The 18,429-nt window shown below is 41.8% G+C and overlaps 1 protein-coding gene across 1 annotated transcript; it reads left to right on the top strand.

The window, feature by feature from the left end:
• On the top strand, window positions 9,878-14,532 carry LOC102172289 (cytochrome b-c1 complex subunit Rieske, mitochondrial). The gene is made up of 2 exons (XM_005691870.3): window positions 9,878-10,203; window positions 13,704-14,532. Exons 1-2 carry the CDS (start codon window positions 9,990-9,992, stop codon window positions 14,312-14,314), a joined length of 825 nt encoding a protein of 274 aa, XP_005691927.3. The 5' UTR covers window positions 9,878-9,989; the 3' UTR covers window positions 14,315-14,532.

The following is an 18,429-nucleotide window of genomic DNA, read 5'->3' as shown; positions in this document are numbered from 1 at the left end:
CATTCTATTGTTTTCCTCTATTTCTGTGCATTGATCTCTGAGGAAGGCTTTCTTATCTCTCCTTGATATTCTTTGGAACTCTGCATTCAAATGGGTATATCTTTCCCTTTCTCCTTTCTGTCTTTAGCTTCTCTTCCTTTCTTAGCTATTCGTAAGGCCTTCTCAGTCAACCATTTTGCTTTTTTGCATTTCTTGAGTGGTCTTGATCACTGCTTCCTGTACAATGTCACAAACCTCTGTCCATAGTTCTTCAGGCACTGTCTATCAGGTCTAGTTCCTTGAATCTATTTGTTACTTCCACTGTATAATTGGAAGGGATTTGATTTAGGCCATACCTGAATGGTCTAGTGGTTTTCCCTACTTTCTTCAATTTAAGTCTGAATTTGGTAATAAGGAGTTCATGGTCTGAGCCACAGCCAGCTCCCGGTCTTATTTTTGCTGACTGTATAGAGCTTCTTCATCTTTGGCTGCAAAGAATATAATCAATCTGATTTTAGTATTGACCATCTGGTGATGTCCATGTGTAGAGTCATCTCTTGTATTGTTAAAAGAGGGTATTTGCTATGACCAGTGCATTCTCTTGGAAAAACTCTGTTAGCCTTTGCCCTGCTTCATTTTGTAACCCCGAGGCCAAATTGGCCTTTTACTCCAGGTATCTCTTGACTTCCTACTTCTTTTACTCTAAGGGATTCTTAGAAATCCCACAGTAGTACATATAATGGTCATCTGCTTTAAATCCACCCATTCCAGTCCATTTTAGTTCACTGATTCCTAAAATGTCGATGTTCACTCTTGCCATCTCTTGTTTGGCCACTTCCAATTTACCCTGATTCATGAACCTAACATTCCAAGTTCCTACGCAATATTTCATCAGACTTTACTTCCAGCACCAGTCACATCCACAACTTTGATTCCGTCTTTTCATTTTTTCTGGAGTTATTTCTCCACTGTTCTCCAGTAACATATTGGGCACCTTATGGCCGAAAGAGAAGAAGAACAAAAGAGCTTCTTGATGAAAGTGAGAGAAGAGAGTGAAAAAGTTGGCTTAAAGCTCAACATTCAGAAGACTAAGATCATGGCATCCAGTCCCATCACTTCATGGCAAATAGATGGGGAAACAGTAGAAACAGTGGCTGACTTTATTTTTCTGTGCTTTAAAACCACTGGAGATGGTGACTGCAGCCTTGAAATTAAAACATGCTTACTCCTTGGAAAGAAAGTTATGACCATCCTAGACAGCATATTAAAAAGCAGAGACATTACTTTGTCAACAAAGGTCCGTCTAGTCAAGGCTATGGTTTTTCCAGTAGTCATGTGTGGATGTGAGAGTTGGACTATAAAGAAAGCTGAGCGCAGGAGAATTGATGCTTTTGAACTGTGGTGTTGGAGAAGACTCTTGAGAGTCCCTTGGACTGCAAGGAGATCCAACCAGTCCATCCTAAAGGAAATCAGTCCTGAGTGTTCATTGGAAGGGCTGCTGTTGAAGCTGAAACTCCAATATATTGTGAAGAGCTGGCTCATTTGAAAAGACCCTGATGTTGGGAAAGATCGAAGGCAGGAGGGGAAGGGGATGACAGAGGATGAGATCGTTGGATGGCATCACCGAGTCAATGGACATGAGTTTGGATAAGCTCCGGGATTTGGTGATGGACAGGGAGGCCTGGCGTGCTGGGTTCATGGAGTCACAAAGAATTGGACATGACTGAGCGACTGAACTGAACTGAACCAACATGGGGAGTTCATCTTTCAGTGTCCTATCTTTTTGCCTTTTCATAGTGTTCATGGGGTTCTCATGGCAGGAATACTGATGTGGCTTGCCATTCCCTTCTCCAGTGGACCACATTTTGTCAGAAGTCTCCACCATGACCTGTCCATCTTGGGTGGCCCTATACAGCATGGCTTATAGTTTCATTGAGTTAGACAAGGCTGTGATCCAAGTGATTAGACTAGTTTTCTGTGATTGTGGTTTTCATTATGTCTTCTCTCTGATGGGTAAGGATAAGAGGCTTATGGATGCTTCCTGATGGGTGAGACTGATTGTGGGGGAAACTGGGTCTTGTTCTGATGGGCAGGGCCATGCTCAGTAAATCTTTAATCCAATTTCCCATGGTGGGCAGGGCTGTGTTCCCTCCCTGTTGTTTGACCTGAGACCAAACTGTGGTGGAGGTGATGAAGATAGTGGTGACCTTCTTCAATAGGTCCTGTACGCTGCCACACACAGTGTCCCCGACCCTGCAGCAGGCCACCGCTGACCCATGCCTCCACTGGAGACTCCTGGACACTCACAGGCAAGTCTGGGTCCGTCTCTTGTGGCGTCACTGCCCCTTTTTCCTGGGTCCTGGTGCACACAAGGTTTTGTTTGTGCCCCCCAAGAGTCTGTTTCCCAGTCCTGTGTAAGTTTTGTAATCAAAACCCACTGTCTTCCAAAGTCAAACTCCCTGGTGGTTCTCAGTCCCCTTTGCCAGATTCCCAGGTTGGGAAATCTGTTGCGGGTCCTAGAACTTTGTTAACAGTGCAAGAATTTGTTTGGTATAATAGTTATGTAGTTTGTGGGTCATCTGTTCAGCAGCTCTGTGGTGGGGTTAATGGTGAACTCCTCCAAGAGGGCTTATGATGCACTCTGGGGGACCCAGTCTGCTGTACCCAGAGCCCCTGCCCCTGTGGCAGGCCACTGCTAACCCGTACCTCTGCAGGAGACACTCAAACATTCAAAGGCAGCTCTGGCTCAGTTTCTGGGTCCTGGTGTGCACAAGGTTTTGTTTGAGCCCTCTGAGCATTTCGGGCAGGTGTGAGGTTTGATTCTAAACATGACTTTACCCCTCCTACCATCTTGCTGGGGCTTCTCCTTTGTCCTTGGATGTGGGGTGTCTCTTTTTGGTGGGATCCAACATTCTCCTGACCATGGTTGTTCAGCAGTGAGTTGTAATTTTGGGCTTCTCACAGGAGAAGATGAGCACACATGCTTCTACTCCACCATCTTGTTTCTCCCTGGCTTAAAACTCCCTGGCATTCAAAAAACTAAGATCATGGTATCCAGTTCCATCAGTTCATGACAAATAGATGGGAAAACAATAGAAAGAGTGAAGAGACTTTATTTTTTTGCGGCTCCAAAATCACTGCAGATGGTGACTGCAGCCTTGAAATTAAAAGACGCTTGCTCCTTGGAAGAAAAGCTATGACCAACCAGACAGCATGTTATAAAGCAGAGACATTACTTTGCCAACAAAGGTCCATCTAGTCAAAGCTATGGTTTTTCCAGTAGTCATGTATGGTGAGAATTGGATTTTAAAGAAAGCTGAGGACTGAAGACTTGATGCTTTTGAACTGTGGTGTTGGAGAAAACTCTTGAGAGTCCCTTGGGCTGCAAGGAGATCAAATCAGTCACTCCTAAAGGAAACTGGTCCTGAATATTCATTGGAATGACTGATGCTGAAGTTGAAGCTCCAATACTTTGGCCACCTGTTGTGAATAACTGACTCCTTGGAAAAGACCCTGATGCTGGGAAAAACTGAAGGCATGAGGAGAAGGGGATGACAGAGGGTGAGATGGTTGGATGGCATCACCGACTTGATGGATATGAGTTTGAGTAAGCTCCAGGAGTTGGTAATGGACAGGAAAGCCTGGTGTCCACGGGTTTGCAAAGAGTCAGACATGACTGAGTGACTGAACTGATACTTATACCACAAAATAGACTTTAAACCAAAAATGGTAACAAGAGCTAAGAAGGTCAAGAAGATATGATAATCATACATATATATGTATGCCACATCAGAATAGTGAAATGTATTAAGAACAACTAATAGCTCTAAAGGGAGAGATAGACAATAATACAACAATAGTAGAGAAATTCAATACCTCACTGTCAACAATGGATACATTGAACAACAGTATAACAACAAGGAGATGTTGGACTTGAGCCAAAGTTAGAACAAATGAACCTAACAGACATATACAGAATGTTCTATCCAGCAACAGAAGAATATACATTCTTCTCAAGGGCACATGGAACATTCTTCAGCTTAGGTCATAGAAAGGTCACTAACAAGCCTTGGAAAATTTAAGAAGACTGAGACTGAATTGAGAGCTTAGAAATAAACCCTTGCATATGCAATCAACTAGTATTTGACAAGGTGATTGCTGCTGCTGCTGCTGCTGCTGCTGCTAAGTCGCTTCAGTTGTGTCCGCCTCTGTGCGACCCCATAGATAGCAGCCCACGAGGCTCCCCTGTCCCTGGGATTCTCCAGGCCAGAACATTGGAGTGGGTTGCCATTGCCTTCTCTGGACAAGGTGATTGAGAATACTAAATAAGAGAAAGGATCATGTCTTCAAAATATGGTGTTGGGAAAACTGGAAAACCATGTGGGGTAAAATGAAATTGGATTCTCACCTTAGTTCAGTTCAGTTCAGTCGCTCAGTCGTGTCCGATTCTTTGTGACCCCATGAATCGCAGCACGCCAGGCCTCCCTGTCCATCATCATCTCTCGGAGTTCACCCAGACTCACAGTCCATTGAGTAAGTGATGCCATCCAGCCATCTCATCCTCTGTCGTCCCCTTCTCCTCCTGCCCCCAATCCCTCCCAGCATCAGAGTCTTTTCCAATGAGTCAACTCTTCGCATGAGGTGGCCAAAGTACTGGAGTTTCAGCTTTAGCATCATTCCTTCCAAAGAAATCCCAGGGCTGATCTCCTTCAGAATGGACTGGTTGGATCTCCTTGCAGTCCAAGGGACTCTCAAGAGTCTTCTCCAATGCCACAGTTCAAAAGCATCAATTCTTCAGCGCTCAGCCTTCTTCACAGTCCAGCTCTCACATCTCATCTTAGGTCCCCCACAAAAATGAACTCAAATTGGGTTAAAGCTTAAATGTAGAAACAAAGCCTATAAAAGTCCTAGGAGAAAACATAGGGGAAAAGCTCCTTGATGTTGGCCTTGGGAATAACTTTTTTGGCTATGACACTGAAAGCACAAGCAACAAGAGCTAAATTAATGAGTCTATGTGAAACTGGGCTTCCCAGGTGGTTCAGTTGGTAAAAAATACACCCGCAATGCAGGAGACACAGGAGACACAAATTCAATCCCTGGGTCATGAAGATCCTCTGGAGGACGGCAACCCACTCCAGTATTCTTGCTTGGTGAATCTCATGAACAGAAGAACCTGGCAGTCTGTAGTCCATATTGTCACAAAGAGTCAGACATGACTGAAGCGACTGAGCACGTGTGCATACACTATCTGAAACTAAAAAGTTTTTGCATAGGTGAAATACTATCAACAAAAATGAAAAAGCAACCATCAAAACAGGAGAAAACATTTGCAAATCGTATATCTGATAGGGGATTAATAGTCTAAATATATAAAGAACTCATGCAACTCAATATAATCAAATAAACAATCCAAGTAAAAATGGGCAGAGATTCTCAATAGACATTTTCTCAGAGAAGACACACAAATGGTCAATAGGTCCATGAAAATATATTCGACATCACTAATAAGCAGTAAACTGCAGGTTAAAACTACAGTGAGATGCCACCTCACAGAATGGCACCCACAGAGGATGTGCAGAAAAGGGGAAACCTGTGCACTATTAATGGGGAACTATGGAAAACTTGTATGGAGATTTCACAATAAATAAAAAAATAGAACTACCATATGACCCAGTGATCCTACTTCTGGGTACATATCAAAAAGAAATGAAAACAGTATCATGAAGAGATATGGGCATCCCCATGTTTATTGCAGTATTATTCACAGTAGCTAAAATATGGAAACAATCTAAGTGTCTGTCAATGGATAAATGGATAAAGATGTGGTACATATACACAGTGGAACATTGTTCAGCCATGAGAAAAAAGGAACTCCTTCCATTTGGGACAATATGGACGAAACATGGCACCCCACTCCGGTACTCTTGCCTGGAAAATCCCATGGATGGAGGAGCCTGGTGGGCTGCAGTCCATGGGGTCGCTAAGAGTCAGATACGACTGAGCGACTTCACTTTCATTTTTCACTTTCATGCATTGGAGGAGGAAATGGCAACCCACTCCAGTGTTCTTGCCTGGAGAATCCCAGGGACGGGGGAGCCTGGTGGGCTGCCGTCTCTGGGGTCACACAGAGTCGGACACGACTGAAGTGACCTAGGAGGATGAAACTTGAGGGTGTGATGTTCAGTGAAATAATTCAGATAGAGAAAGACAAGCACTGTATGATCTCACTTTGTGTGGAATCTAAAAATGCCGAACTCATATAAATAGAGTGGGGTTCATGGGGTTCAGCGGCTGATCATGGGGTTCTTAAGGCACAGTTACTGAAATGGTTTGCCATTCCCTTCTCTAGTGGACCACATTTTGTCAGAACTCTCCACCATGATCCATCCATCTTGGGTGACCCTACACGGCATGGCTCACAGTTTCATTGAGTTAGACCAGGGGCTGGGAATTGATGGAAATGGAGAGATGCTGGTCAAGGGTAGAGACTTCTAGTTATAAGATGAGCCATTCTTGGGGAAATAATGTACAACATGATGATTATAGAATAATAGTGTGTTATATAACTAAGGTGCTAAGAGAGTAGATCTTAAATGTTCTTACCACAAAAAAGATATAGTAATAATTATGTGAGGTGACTTAGATATTAGCAGGCTATAGCGATAATCATGCTGAATTCTATATGTATCAAATCAACAAGTTGTACTCCTTAAGCTTACACATGTTATGTGTCAGTTATATCTCAATAAAACTGAAAAAAAATGACGTCTTTGGGCAAGCCATTTGTCTTCTCTGAATCTCAGTTTCTTCAACTAGAAAATTTAAAAAGTCATTTTTATTATTATTGCGGACATTTTCATAGCACTTGTCAGGGCCCGTGCTATTCATTTTATATATATGAAAGTGAAAATGAAGTCGCTCAGTCATATCTGACTCTGCTACCTCATGGACTATAGCCTACCAGGCTCCTCCATCCATAGGATTTTCCAGGCAAGAGTATTGAACTGGGTTGCCATTTCCTTCTCCAGAGGATCTTCCCAACCCAGGGATTGAACCTGGGTCTCTTGCATTGTAGGCAGACGCTTTACTTTCTGAGCCACCAGGATATATATAAATCCCTTTAATCCTCAAAGTAACACTTTGGAGGTAGATATGATTAATATCTGATTCCCAAGTGGCTCAGTGGTAAAGAATTTGCCTGCTAAACAGGGGACACGGATTTCAATCCCTGGGTCAGGAAGATCTCCTGGAGAAGGAAATGGCAATGCACTCCAGTATTCTTGCCTGGGAAATCCCAGGGACAGAGGAGCCTGGTGCGCATGGGGTTGCAAAACAATGGAACATGATGTGTGGCTAAACAACAACTCTCGTTATTCTCTTTTTACAGAAGAAGAACTGAGGCATACACAAAGGTTATACATAAATCATCTTAGGACAGAGCTTGTGAACAGCAGAACTAGGATTGAACCCTGAGAGTCTAGAAATCTCTAGAATCTAGAGAGTCTTCCTACTCTGCTCAAATTGTGACGCTCTTTCCTTCCTTCACCATTCATCCTTCACTTACTCTTACCCACCTCAGAGGGTTGTTGTGATATTTTATGTAAAGTACTCCAACTGTACTAGCTGCTCTGGAAGGGTCTGCTTTGATCATTTGGGTTGTTGCTCATCTCAAAGAGTCAGACAGGACTGAGTGACTGAACTAAACTGAACTGTAGAGAAACCTCATTGGTTCACACATGCATCACCACCACACTTCTTGCCAAGCCTGTGTACTGCCTGTATTAATAATTACTTGATATTTAAATTGGGCTTCACAGCTGGCGCAGCGGTAAAGAACCTGCCTGCCAGTGCGGATCTGCAAGACATGCAGGTTAGGTCCTTGGGTCAAGAAGATCCCCCGAAGTAGGAAATGGCAACGCACACCAGTATTCTTGTCTGGAAAATTCCATGGATGGAGGAGCCTAGCAGGCTATAGTCCATTGAGTCGCAAAGAACTGGACACAGTTAAGCATGCACAAAGGCAATTATTTAAATTAACTAACTTTTCACTGAATAAATGTAATCTCATTACAGTCATTGGAAAATCAGTATTGTTACAAAATATGTACCGTGAAAATAAACTATTATTAAGTCCTCTCTAGATTCAACTACCTAAAGGCTTTGAATTTAAGGCCTATTTTGTTAAAGGGAGATTAGTAAATCTTGAGAAAATAATGAAGGATGAACACCAAACTGGGACTTTCTCATTGGTATAATCAGAAGAATTTAAAGAGGAGTAAAAAAGAAGTAACATTTTCACCATATGATAGAAAGTGATTTAGGGATTTATCTCTGTATCCCCTGAAATCAACCTTAGGGAAACTGACAATAGCTAAGAGCATAGACTCAGAAGACAGATTCCCCCCACCTCACAATTTGCTGGTTATCTTGTCTTGTGAACATAATTCCTCTAACCCTCACTTTCTTCACTGGTAAAACAGTACTTATAAAGATGTTGATTATAAATGAGAGAATGAAGGTAAAGCACAAAATCTAACACATAGTAAATGCTTAATAAACATAAGCCACCATCATCACCATTATTAAACTTTGCACACAAGTCTCTGGACTTTTAAAAATGTTTTAAAGTTTTCAGTTGCATAACAATAATATTCATTATAGTAAACACATAGTGATTACTACATTAGGTTCTTCTCTGGGTTTTATATGCATGTGTTAGCTGCTCATTCATGACCCATCCTTTGTGACCCTGTGCACAGTAGCCCACCGGGCTCCTCCGTCCACGGAATTCCAGGCAAGAATACTGGAGTGGGTATTCCCTCCTCCAGGGGATATTTCTGATGCAGGGATCGGACCCAGGTTTCCTGCATTACAGGTAGATTCTTTACTGTCTGAGCCACCAGGGAAGCTCTTTATATATATATATATATATATAAAAATGTGCAAAACCATATTTTACATATATAAACATTTTACCTACGTTAAGAATTATTATTATCCCAATTTAAACTATTATGATAATTTATTCTTATCCCTCGTTCCCCACAGATGAGGTTTTTGCCCGAATGGGGGCAAAATCGCCCCCCGTGACATTTCTGGTGGCCTCCTTTGCCGCCTTTCTTGGGACAGATACCAGAGGCAGACACTCAAGCCACTAGACATCAGTTCAGTTCAGTTCAGTCGCTCAGTCGTGTCCGATTCTTTGCGACTCCATGAATCGCAGCACGCCAGGCCTCCCTGCCCATCACCAACTCCCGGAGTTCACTCAGACTCATGTCCATCGAGTCAGTGATGTCATCCAGCCATCTGATCCTCTGTCGCCCCCTCCTCCTCCTGCCCCCAATCCCTCCCAGCATCAGAGTCTTTTCCAATGAGTCAACTCTTCGCATGAGGTGGCCAAAGTACTGGAGTTTCAGGTTTAGCGTCATTCCTTCCAAAGAAATCCCAGGGCTGATCTCCTTCAGAATGGACTGGTTGGATCTCCCTGCAGCCCAAGGGACTCTCAAGAGTCTTCTCCAACACCACAGTTCAAAAGCATCAATTCTTCCGCGCTCAGCTTTCTTCACAGTCCAACTCTCACATCCATACATGACCACTGGAAAAACCATAGCCTTGACCAGATGGACCTTTGTTGGCCAAGTAATGTCTCTGCTTTTGAATATGCTATCTAGGTTGGTCATAACTTTTCTTCCAAGGCGAAAGCGTCTTTTAATTTCATGGCTGCAGTCACCACCTGCAGTGATTCTGGAGCCCGCCCCCAAAATAAAGTCTGACAGTGTTTCTACTGTTTCCCCAAAACAAACGAGATCACCCCACCTCCTGCGCGCGGGCCCTCGCCCCGCCCTCGACGGCGAGGCGCTCCAGGATGGCCCCGCCCCGTTTGGAGGCGGGGCTTCCCCTCTGCTGGCGCGCTGACGTCACGGTTCCGCGCCCTTGTTGCCCGTTCGCGCCTGCGCTGCGGCCGGAAGGTCGTCCCTGTGACCGGGCTGGCTTTTGGAGCTCCTGTCGCCATGTTGTCGGTCGCCGCTCGCTCGGGCCCATTCGCGCCCGTCCTATCGGCCACGTCCCGCGGGGTGGCGGGCGCGCTGCGGCCCCTGGTACAGGCCGCGGTGCCCGCCACCTCGGAGTCGCCTGTGCTGGACTTGAAGCGCTCCGTCCTGTGCCGGGAGTCTCTCAGAGGCCAGGCCGCGGGCCGGCCTTTGGTCGCTTCCGTGGGCCTCAATGGTGAGCTGGGCTGAGGGGTGCCTCTTGTCTTCCTCCTTCCGGCCCTGGACGCAGGGAGCAGTCGAGAAGGGCAGGGGGCTGCAGGAAAATGGAACAGAGCCCTGGTTGTTATGGCATGGCCTGCGGGCTGGGTCGACCTTGGTTAGGCCTCTGTGCCTCCCCAGGCTTCTGTGATAGTGATAGATTTGAAAGACTGATTTAGCCATAAGCTCTCACCAAGAGTATATTTTACGCCTCTTGTCAGCAGATCCTAGTTTATCTTTGGTGCCTTGTTCTGTTTTTATGCACTGTTTGGAGATTCTTAATTGGCGGCTTGTGAGCCAGGTACCTGTAGTCAACCTTTACCTGCATAGTTGTTAAAAACGGACTATCTTTGGCGCCTCTTGAAATGTTGAATGTTGGCAGTGCTGGTCTGTGGTTTCCATTATCCTGTGTACTGTGCATTGGTCGCACCCTTCACTCCTCATCAGGCCTGCTTGATTCTTTGTTACTTGCCTGGCCCCACTGACCTTTGCGCTACACCAGGTTGTCCCCCATCCTCTTAAGTCGGCCTGTATTCACCCTTTTATCTTTGTTTTAAACGCCCCTCCCAGTTTTCCACATTTCCAAGTTTTACCCATCCTCTCAGTTCAGGATCAGGTTAGTAAAGTCTTATGTTGCTGGTTCTTTTATGTTTTATAGCACATAACACTTTCTGTTCTGTATTGGATTTGTTGAGGATTCTCTCTGACCTTGAGCTTGAAGGTATAGAGAATATCCTTTATTTTTCTATCTTCCACAACCTCAGATTTTGCATGTAGTTGGTGCAGAGTATTTGTGAATGAATAAAGTGGCAACTTTTCTTAGTGGGCCCCCCGGTTTTAGAGAAATTGCCCAAGCCAGTTATTTGGACCCAAATGAGAAACAGGGAGGAGAAAATTTCAATAACAAAGATGAAAAATATCTTGGAATTTGTCAAATGGCTAAAGAGTTTCTTCAAAAAATCACAGGCTTTCCTGACTTTTCCAAGAAGTGGTAGAGGTATAAGGCAAACGTATTTTCTGTAATCATGCCTTCAGCTTGAAGCTTAAGTTGATGTTAAAATTTTCTGTATAGATGGTTTGTGGAAAGATGGTTAATAGAGGGTATGGTAAGGGGCAGTTGAGTCAGAAGAAGATCCCTGAATTGGGATACATTAGAGCTCACTTTAAAACAAAACTCTTTTGTTATAATGCCTTAATACTCCATTTCTAGATGATGTTTCTATAAGTATTGGATTTTGTTTTCATTTAGAGCTAAATATAGTTCACATCTTTGCTACTGAAAGTCATACCTAATAGAATTCATGTGAATTATTTAGAGAATGATTTTTACAATATATAGGAGTGTAATTTCCCAAAGTGTTCCTAATGATGGAGTTCGATATGAAGTGTAACCTACTAGATAAAATGTGAGTAGACAACTGGATTTCTTTTGCTACCAGATCTCTGGATGATAATGTCAAAGTCATTCTCTTTAGTATTCTGTGTTTCCTTCTGTGGAAGGATTGTAGACAGGGCTTCTAAGTATGAACTTGGGTTTCTTCATCTTTTAGGTATGCTATACATCTCTTTCCTGTGTAATCCCAGACAGCCCTAGGGGAAAGTAAGTCACACTTAAGTAGGGTAGTATGTGATACAATGTCACTTTGCTATAGTTGCAAGTATCCAGTAGTCAACTACCTGTGTCCTTGTCCCCTCCAAAAAACGTTGAGTGAGTTAGAAAAGTACATAGAGTGATTTTGATAGGTTTCTCCATTGTTTTTGACTACTTATGGCTTCCATAAAATTACTGACCATGTGAAACATATTCCTTATTATAATGTTTGACTGCTCAAGGAAGTATGTTAGGGTGAGACAGCCTAGTAGGTCAAGTAGAGTTGCAGTTTATATGACAATGCTTTTTATAAGTTCAAGTTTCTTTTGGAAACATTTTCTAAAACTGAGGAGTTTTTAGTGTCTCCTTTTCTGAAAAAGCAGATCCGTGTTGTAGATTTTTTTAAACGAATATGCAGTTTGCAAGGAGATTTACTTTCTGAAACATACTTAAAGGTGATATCGTAAGTTAATTTTTTGTCAGCCATTAAAAAATGGTATGGGACAGGACATACCTGTTGTTTGAAAAAGTAAACTGTTGCGTCCATAATACAGTAAGAACCTCCAAGTTTTGAACTTGCAAAGATTCGAACATGTGTTCCATCAGCGTCAGGTGTGAGTGAAATTGCAGCTTGCCCTTTGTCTCTGTTTCTGACTGTTCTTCAGCTCTACCATCTCCCACCTCCTCTCCCTCCTCCAGTGGGCACCTCTTGCCTATTCATTTGATGCCAGCCCCTGTTTGCCAACTGTTGTACTTCTGTATTTTTCAAGATTAAAAATATCTTTTATTTTTTGTGTTTTTTTTTAATGTATTATTTGTGTAAAAAGTATTATAAACCTGTTAGAGTACAGTACTGTGTAGTTGATTGTGTTAGTTGGGTACCTAGGCTAACTCTGTTGGACTTAGGAACAAATTGAACTCACAAATGCACTCTCAGAACAGAATTCATTTTTATTTGGGGGACTTATTTTACTGCATAAACAGTAATTATTTGGTTATTTAATGTTCATTTGATATTAACATCTGGCCTATTTATGGCCTGGAGTAAAGTGTCCCAGTTGAGAGATCTACAACAGTTAAAAAAATAGTAATAATAATACCCCACTCTAATAGATGTTATTGCCCTTCACTGATGTTATATGAAAAAAATGCTCTTTTTTACTATACTAAATTGAAATAATTGGTTGTTTTGGAGATTTCATTTGATTTTGATAGTTATATAGTCTGATAAGGGTGTCTTTTCTGCCCATTAGTGGTTTTACTTGAATTTTTACCCTAGAATCTAATATAGAAATCTCTTTAAGTTTTCTGCTACTAAATATATACTGTTTACAGAATGTTTATTATCTAAACAATTCTTAATTTATGAATTTTTAGAAGTTTGGAGAGCAGGTAGATAGGAATATGAAGTTAGACATTTGTGTTAATAAGATGTTCACATCAACTTAATGAATGGACTAGATGAGTTTTAGGGTCTCTTCTAATCCAGAAAATATGGATGATATTTATATTATTACAGTATATCTTAGCAGGTTGAATTTTTGGAGAGTTAAAATATTGCTGTTTGCAGTACTGTTTAACTTTTTTTAACCTGATGCACTGAATTGTTACAAATTCTGAATCAGCAGTGTTCTATCAGGTGGAGTCAATTATACATATTATGATTTCATACCAATATGATAGGTAGTGGTTGAGTTAATTTTGTTCTCAGTATTTAATTTGCTGGCACTGCCAACTTGGCCATTTCTGAGACCAGTGAGTGCCATATTTCACGTTTTAATAATTTTATTTTTGCTTATGAATTCATAAAGGCCCATTCCCTGATGTGTGCCTCTTTCAGGGTCCTCATCTAATTGTGTTTTTTTAACCTTCTGTTTATCTTGCAGTCCCTGCTTCTGTTCGTTATTCCCATACAGACATCAAAGTGCCTGACTTCTCTGACTATCGTCGCCCTGAAGTGTTAGATAGTACAAAGTCTTCAAAAGAGAGCAGTGAGGCGCGGAAAGGTTTTTCCTATTTGATAACTGCAACAACTACTGTGGGTGTTGCATATGCTGCCAAGAATGTCGTCTCTCAGTTTGTTTCCAGCATGAGTGCTTCTGCCGATGTGTTGGCCATGTCGAAAATTGAAATCAAGTTATCCGATATTCCAGAGGGGAAGAACATGGCTTTCAAATGGAGAGGCAAACCCCTGTTCGTGCGCCATCGAACCAAGAAGGAAATTGACCAGGAAGCTGCAGTTGAAGTGTCCCAGTTGAGGGACCCACAGCATGACTTAGAACGAGTAAAGAAACCTGAATGGGTTATCTTGATAGGTGTTTGCACTCATCTTGGTTGTGTACCCATTGCAAATGCAGGAGATTTTGGTGGTTATTACTGCCCTTGCCATGGGTCACACTATGATGCGTCTGGCAGGATCAGGAAGGGGCCTGCACCTCTCAACCTTGAAGTTCCCTCCTATGAGTTCACCAGCGATGATATGGTGATTGTTGGTTAGAGACTTGGACTCAAGTTAAAGGCTTCTTTCAGTCTTCATGTCACCTCAGAAGAGTTACTTAAGAACAAGCCTTCTGTGCTCTGAATTAGTTGAATTGAAATATTTAAGAATTGCTAATAATGTGTTTGCAAACATGTAAAGTAAATTGAATTTAATGTTGAATACTTTCAAGCATTCACCTAAAAAAGCCACCATTAAACATTGTTATGCTCAAAGGGTGCAGTGTCTTTGATAGTTAATTCTAATTAAAAATTGTAGACCAGTGCATAAAATATTTGTGAAATCTGTAATGGGCTTGTTTATTTACCTTCTTCTGTCAGGGACAGAAATTCTACAGAGCTCATGGTTAGGTTGAGGTAGAATTAGCTGGTCGTCTCCCAAGACCTGGGAGGTGTTTTTTGGCATTGGCAGAAACAATAGTATCCAAATTTCTTTGCTGTTTTGCACACCTGGCTATGCACACCTTTCACTCCCACCTGTATGACAGGCCAAGAAGTTTTATTCATCATTTATGGGAGTAACTTATTAATTAGAATTCTTCAGTTTTAAGAGGCAGTGGTGTGGGGTATTTTCTGAGAGCAGCTTTCCAAAACGGAAGTGCTGCTCTGTTATTTCCTTCATCTGGTGGAGGTCCCCCAGAGCCATCCATCCATCCTGTCAGGAGGCAGAGAGGGCATAGTATATCTGAGGTTTAGTACTACCTTTGTGTGAAAATGATCCTGCTGGTTTTGTTTCTTTGATGGTAACATTTTGAGGTGCTTCTTCCAGTTGGATTTGAAGACACCACTTTTCACTGTGAAGTGAGGGTGGGGACAGGGAGACAAACCTGAATTAACCCCCCCTCTTCTTTCTGTTTCTTGCTTCCAGTTCAGAGGTCAAATAAGACCAAGATCTGGTCTCTGTAGGACCAGATCTATTCTCTGTAGGAGCTGGAAGTGGGCTTTGTCCTTTGTTGAAATGACAGCTATCTTGATAGGTTTGTCTTGTCTTTCCCATTTGGAGGTGGGTTAGTAATGTACTCCACTGGGCACACCTAGTGATCACACATGTTTTTGTAAAATAGCAAACGAGATTCAGTGATTAGGTCTTCCAGAGGGAACTGGTCTTTCAGGGTTCTAGACTTTAAAATCTGTGTGTGTCAGAAAATGTCAGTTTCCAGGCTTACAAGTAGATACTAATCTTCGGTTCATTTTTGCCATCCATTCTGGAGGGAAAATTAGCAGGTACAATATACGGGGCACTTAATAGTATTTTCCAGATCTCCATATAATGACATTTAGGTTCAAGTATTTAAGTATGAGACAAACCTGCACTATTTGACATGTTCTCTGTTTTAAATGGAGGGCTCTCTGACCTTTTGTGCCTATGTAGATTACCAAGGAAAAGTTGGTATTGTTTCGTTTAAAAAGAGTGAAACTATCATATATGAGTAATATATCTTTGTAGTGTTTGGTTTTAATATTTGGATCATTTCATGTGAAGTTTTTTCCCCTGATTTATTGTGAGGCCAAGAGAATCAGTATCTAATATTTTGCTTGTTTATCATTTTGGTGACCATACCATTTTTTAAATATTCATGGACAAAATCCTATACCTTTTCCTATACTCATGCTACTTTTTTAATGATCCCAATTGTCCACAATTTACTGTTTAAAAACGACAATATGTCCAGTAGAAGCTGACAAATTTTGAGGCTGTTATTTAAGTGGCCCCAGGAGCTGTTCATAACTTCTTGGGATATACTAATATAGAAACTTCGCATTTGTAGAATTATTGCTTGGAGGAACTTTGTGGGGTGATAAAGAATAATAAACCTTGAGTAGAGACCTTGAAACATTGAATGAATCCTTAGAACCCAGCAAATTGTGTGACTGTTCATTTGTCATCCTATGTCAAAAAGTGTTAATAACTGTGTTATTTGTACATAATTGAAGCTGCTGAGCTCCAGTATCCAGCAGGTAGTTGCTAGTTGGTTGCATGAGTTGGGGACATGGTGTAGTGGAAGAAGTACTAAACTAGAACTTTAGGGTTTTCTGGCTTTGCCATTTCCTAACCATGGGCCTGTCACTTACTCTCCTTAGGATAGTTTTTCTCTAAGAATCCTTCCAACTAAAATTTTATGAGCCCCTTAATCTTACTTCCATAATAGAATTGATTTCCTTAAATAAGCATTTGTTGTATTTGGTCCAGACTCAGAATTATTTTAATTAACAGAGCCAGCCTTTCATAACTCGTGCTTAGCCAGGGGCAGCTCTGCTGCTTTATGGGGTATTTGTGGCCATCGTTGGATGTCATAGTGGTTGCAGGGTGCTTTCAGTGTTGGGGGAGGTGGTTCTGAGGAATGTAATACGTTCAGTTGAGGAAAACAGATCCACAGGCTGGAAGATAAAAAAGTGCTGCACCATTTTTCTGTAGAGAAAAGTTATATTTTTCTCCTACCCTGAAGTGATTCCTCAAAATAGTTGATATTTTCATATTTAAAATGCCAAAACACAACTGCATTAGAGGCTGTCTGGCAGTGGGGGAAACAAAAATAGGCAATTTACTGATTCCTAGATATATCACAGGCATTTTATGCTGGAATTGCTGTATTTGATGGGCTGCTTATGTCTTCATGACCATTAAATCCCAGTATCCCATTTAATTTTTAAGAAGATTTTTCCACAAGTGACTGGACAAGTAAAATTACTTTATACTACTTTGCTAAATGAGTGGATAGAGCAGATCTGTTAGCTTTTTTATTATTTTGCTGAAACAAAATCCTAGATATTAGGGAGAAAAAGGAGGGAGACCTGACCAGTTGGCACCCTGATGTGAGATTATTAGCGTGTACTTCTCTATACAGGGAATTGGGGCAATCTTGAGGTCCATGCCACATGCTCTTAAAAGAGGGGTTATAGGAAAGAGTATTTCTTTAAAAAGAATGAGATAACACCAGATTTACCATGATCTTTCAGATCATACCTTTGGAAAATCTTTTACTCAGTCCGAGTCCTTATCTGATATCAAAATGGGCTATTAAGTACTCTGTAATTTTTCTGAACAATGGGAATGTACTGCTTGTCTGAATTTCAGAGAAGTCATTCTTCATTCCGGTGCTGCTGAAACTCATTTTCTGTATTTTCATGTCGTGAATATCATCGCATTTTTTATATTAACCCAGAATTTCCATGTTTTTCAGAATGATATCCTTGACCCACTGTTCTAACACATTCTCATCTGTATTTTCTAATGACTCGATCACTTCTCTAAACTTCATACTCCATTCAGCTGCTTAGCTGGCATCTGTGCATGGATGTTGCATTAACACCTGAAACTCAAAATGTCCAAAAGAAAAGGAAGTCCTGTCTGTCTGAAGCCCTCTCCATCCCAGTTGGCAGGCTTAAAACTTGTAGTCCCTCCTGCCTCCTTTTCCATTACAATCAGTCCCCAAACCCTGCTAACTGTGTCTCCGTAATGAACATACGCAGCTGTCTAGCAATCTATTTTTTAGTCCCTAAGTTGTGTCTGTCTGTTTGCAACCCCATGAACCGCAGCGCGCCAGGCTTTCCTGTCCTTCAGCGTCTCCCAGAGCTTGCTCAAGTTCACGCGCATCAAGTCGGTGATGCCATCCAACCATCTCACCCTCTGTTGCCTTCTTTCTCTTGCCGTCAGTCTTTCCCAGCATCAGAGTCTTTTCCAGTGAGTCGGCTCCTGGCATCAAGTGCCCAAGTTATTGGAACTTCAGCTTCAGCCCCAGACCTTCCAATGAATATTCAGGGTTGCTTTCCTTTAGGATTGACAACAATCTGTAGCATTCTAATAATGACAAACTTTTAGAGCACTGTCTCGTAGTCACCCAGGCTAAGAGTACTTTATGTGTATCATCTATTTAAAACAAAAAATCCTATCAGGGAGGACAACCGACAAAACTTGGTTGCTGTTGCTAGTTTACAGAGAAACAGGCATGCAGAAGTTTCTTGTTTACAATCACAGCTGGTAGGTTTTATTTCAGCCCAAGAAGTCTTGAGCCCAGAGCCTGTATTTCTGATCACCATCATATATATATAATTGAAAAAGATCTCAAAGCACTATAGCAATTTCTTGTCCATTTTTGCTTGGTCTAATTGCAGCAA

The sequence above is a fragment of the Capra hircus genome, chromosome 18, assembly GCF_001704415.2.
Source record: "Capra hircus breed San Clemente chromosome 18, ASM170441v1, whole genome shotgun sequence".
In the NCBI taxonomy this organism is placed as follows: Eukaryota; Metazoa; Chordata; class Mammalia; order Artiodactyla; family Bovidae; genus Capra; species Capra hircus.
The sequence above is the reverse complement of the archived record's forward strand: the minus strand, read 5'-3'. Positions and strand labels throughout refer to the sequence as shown.

What these genes read in the sequence shown, in the direction of transcription:
- LOC102172289 (XM_005691870.3), top strand. Translation starts at nt 9,990, where the DNA reads ATGTTGTCGGTCGCCGCTCGCTCGGGCCCATTCGCGCCCGTCCTATCG. An exon ending in CGCTTCCGTGGGCCTCAATG is followed by an intron (nt 10,204 to 13,703) that starts GTGAGCTGGGCT and finishes TTTATCTTGCAG; the next exon opens with TCCCTGCTTCTGTTCGTTAT.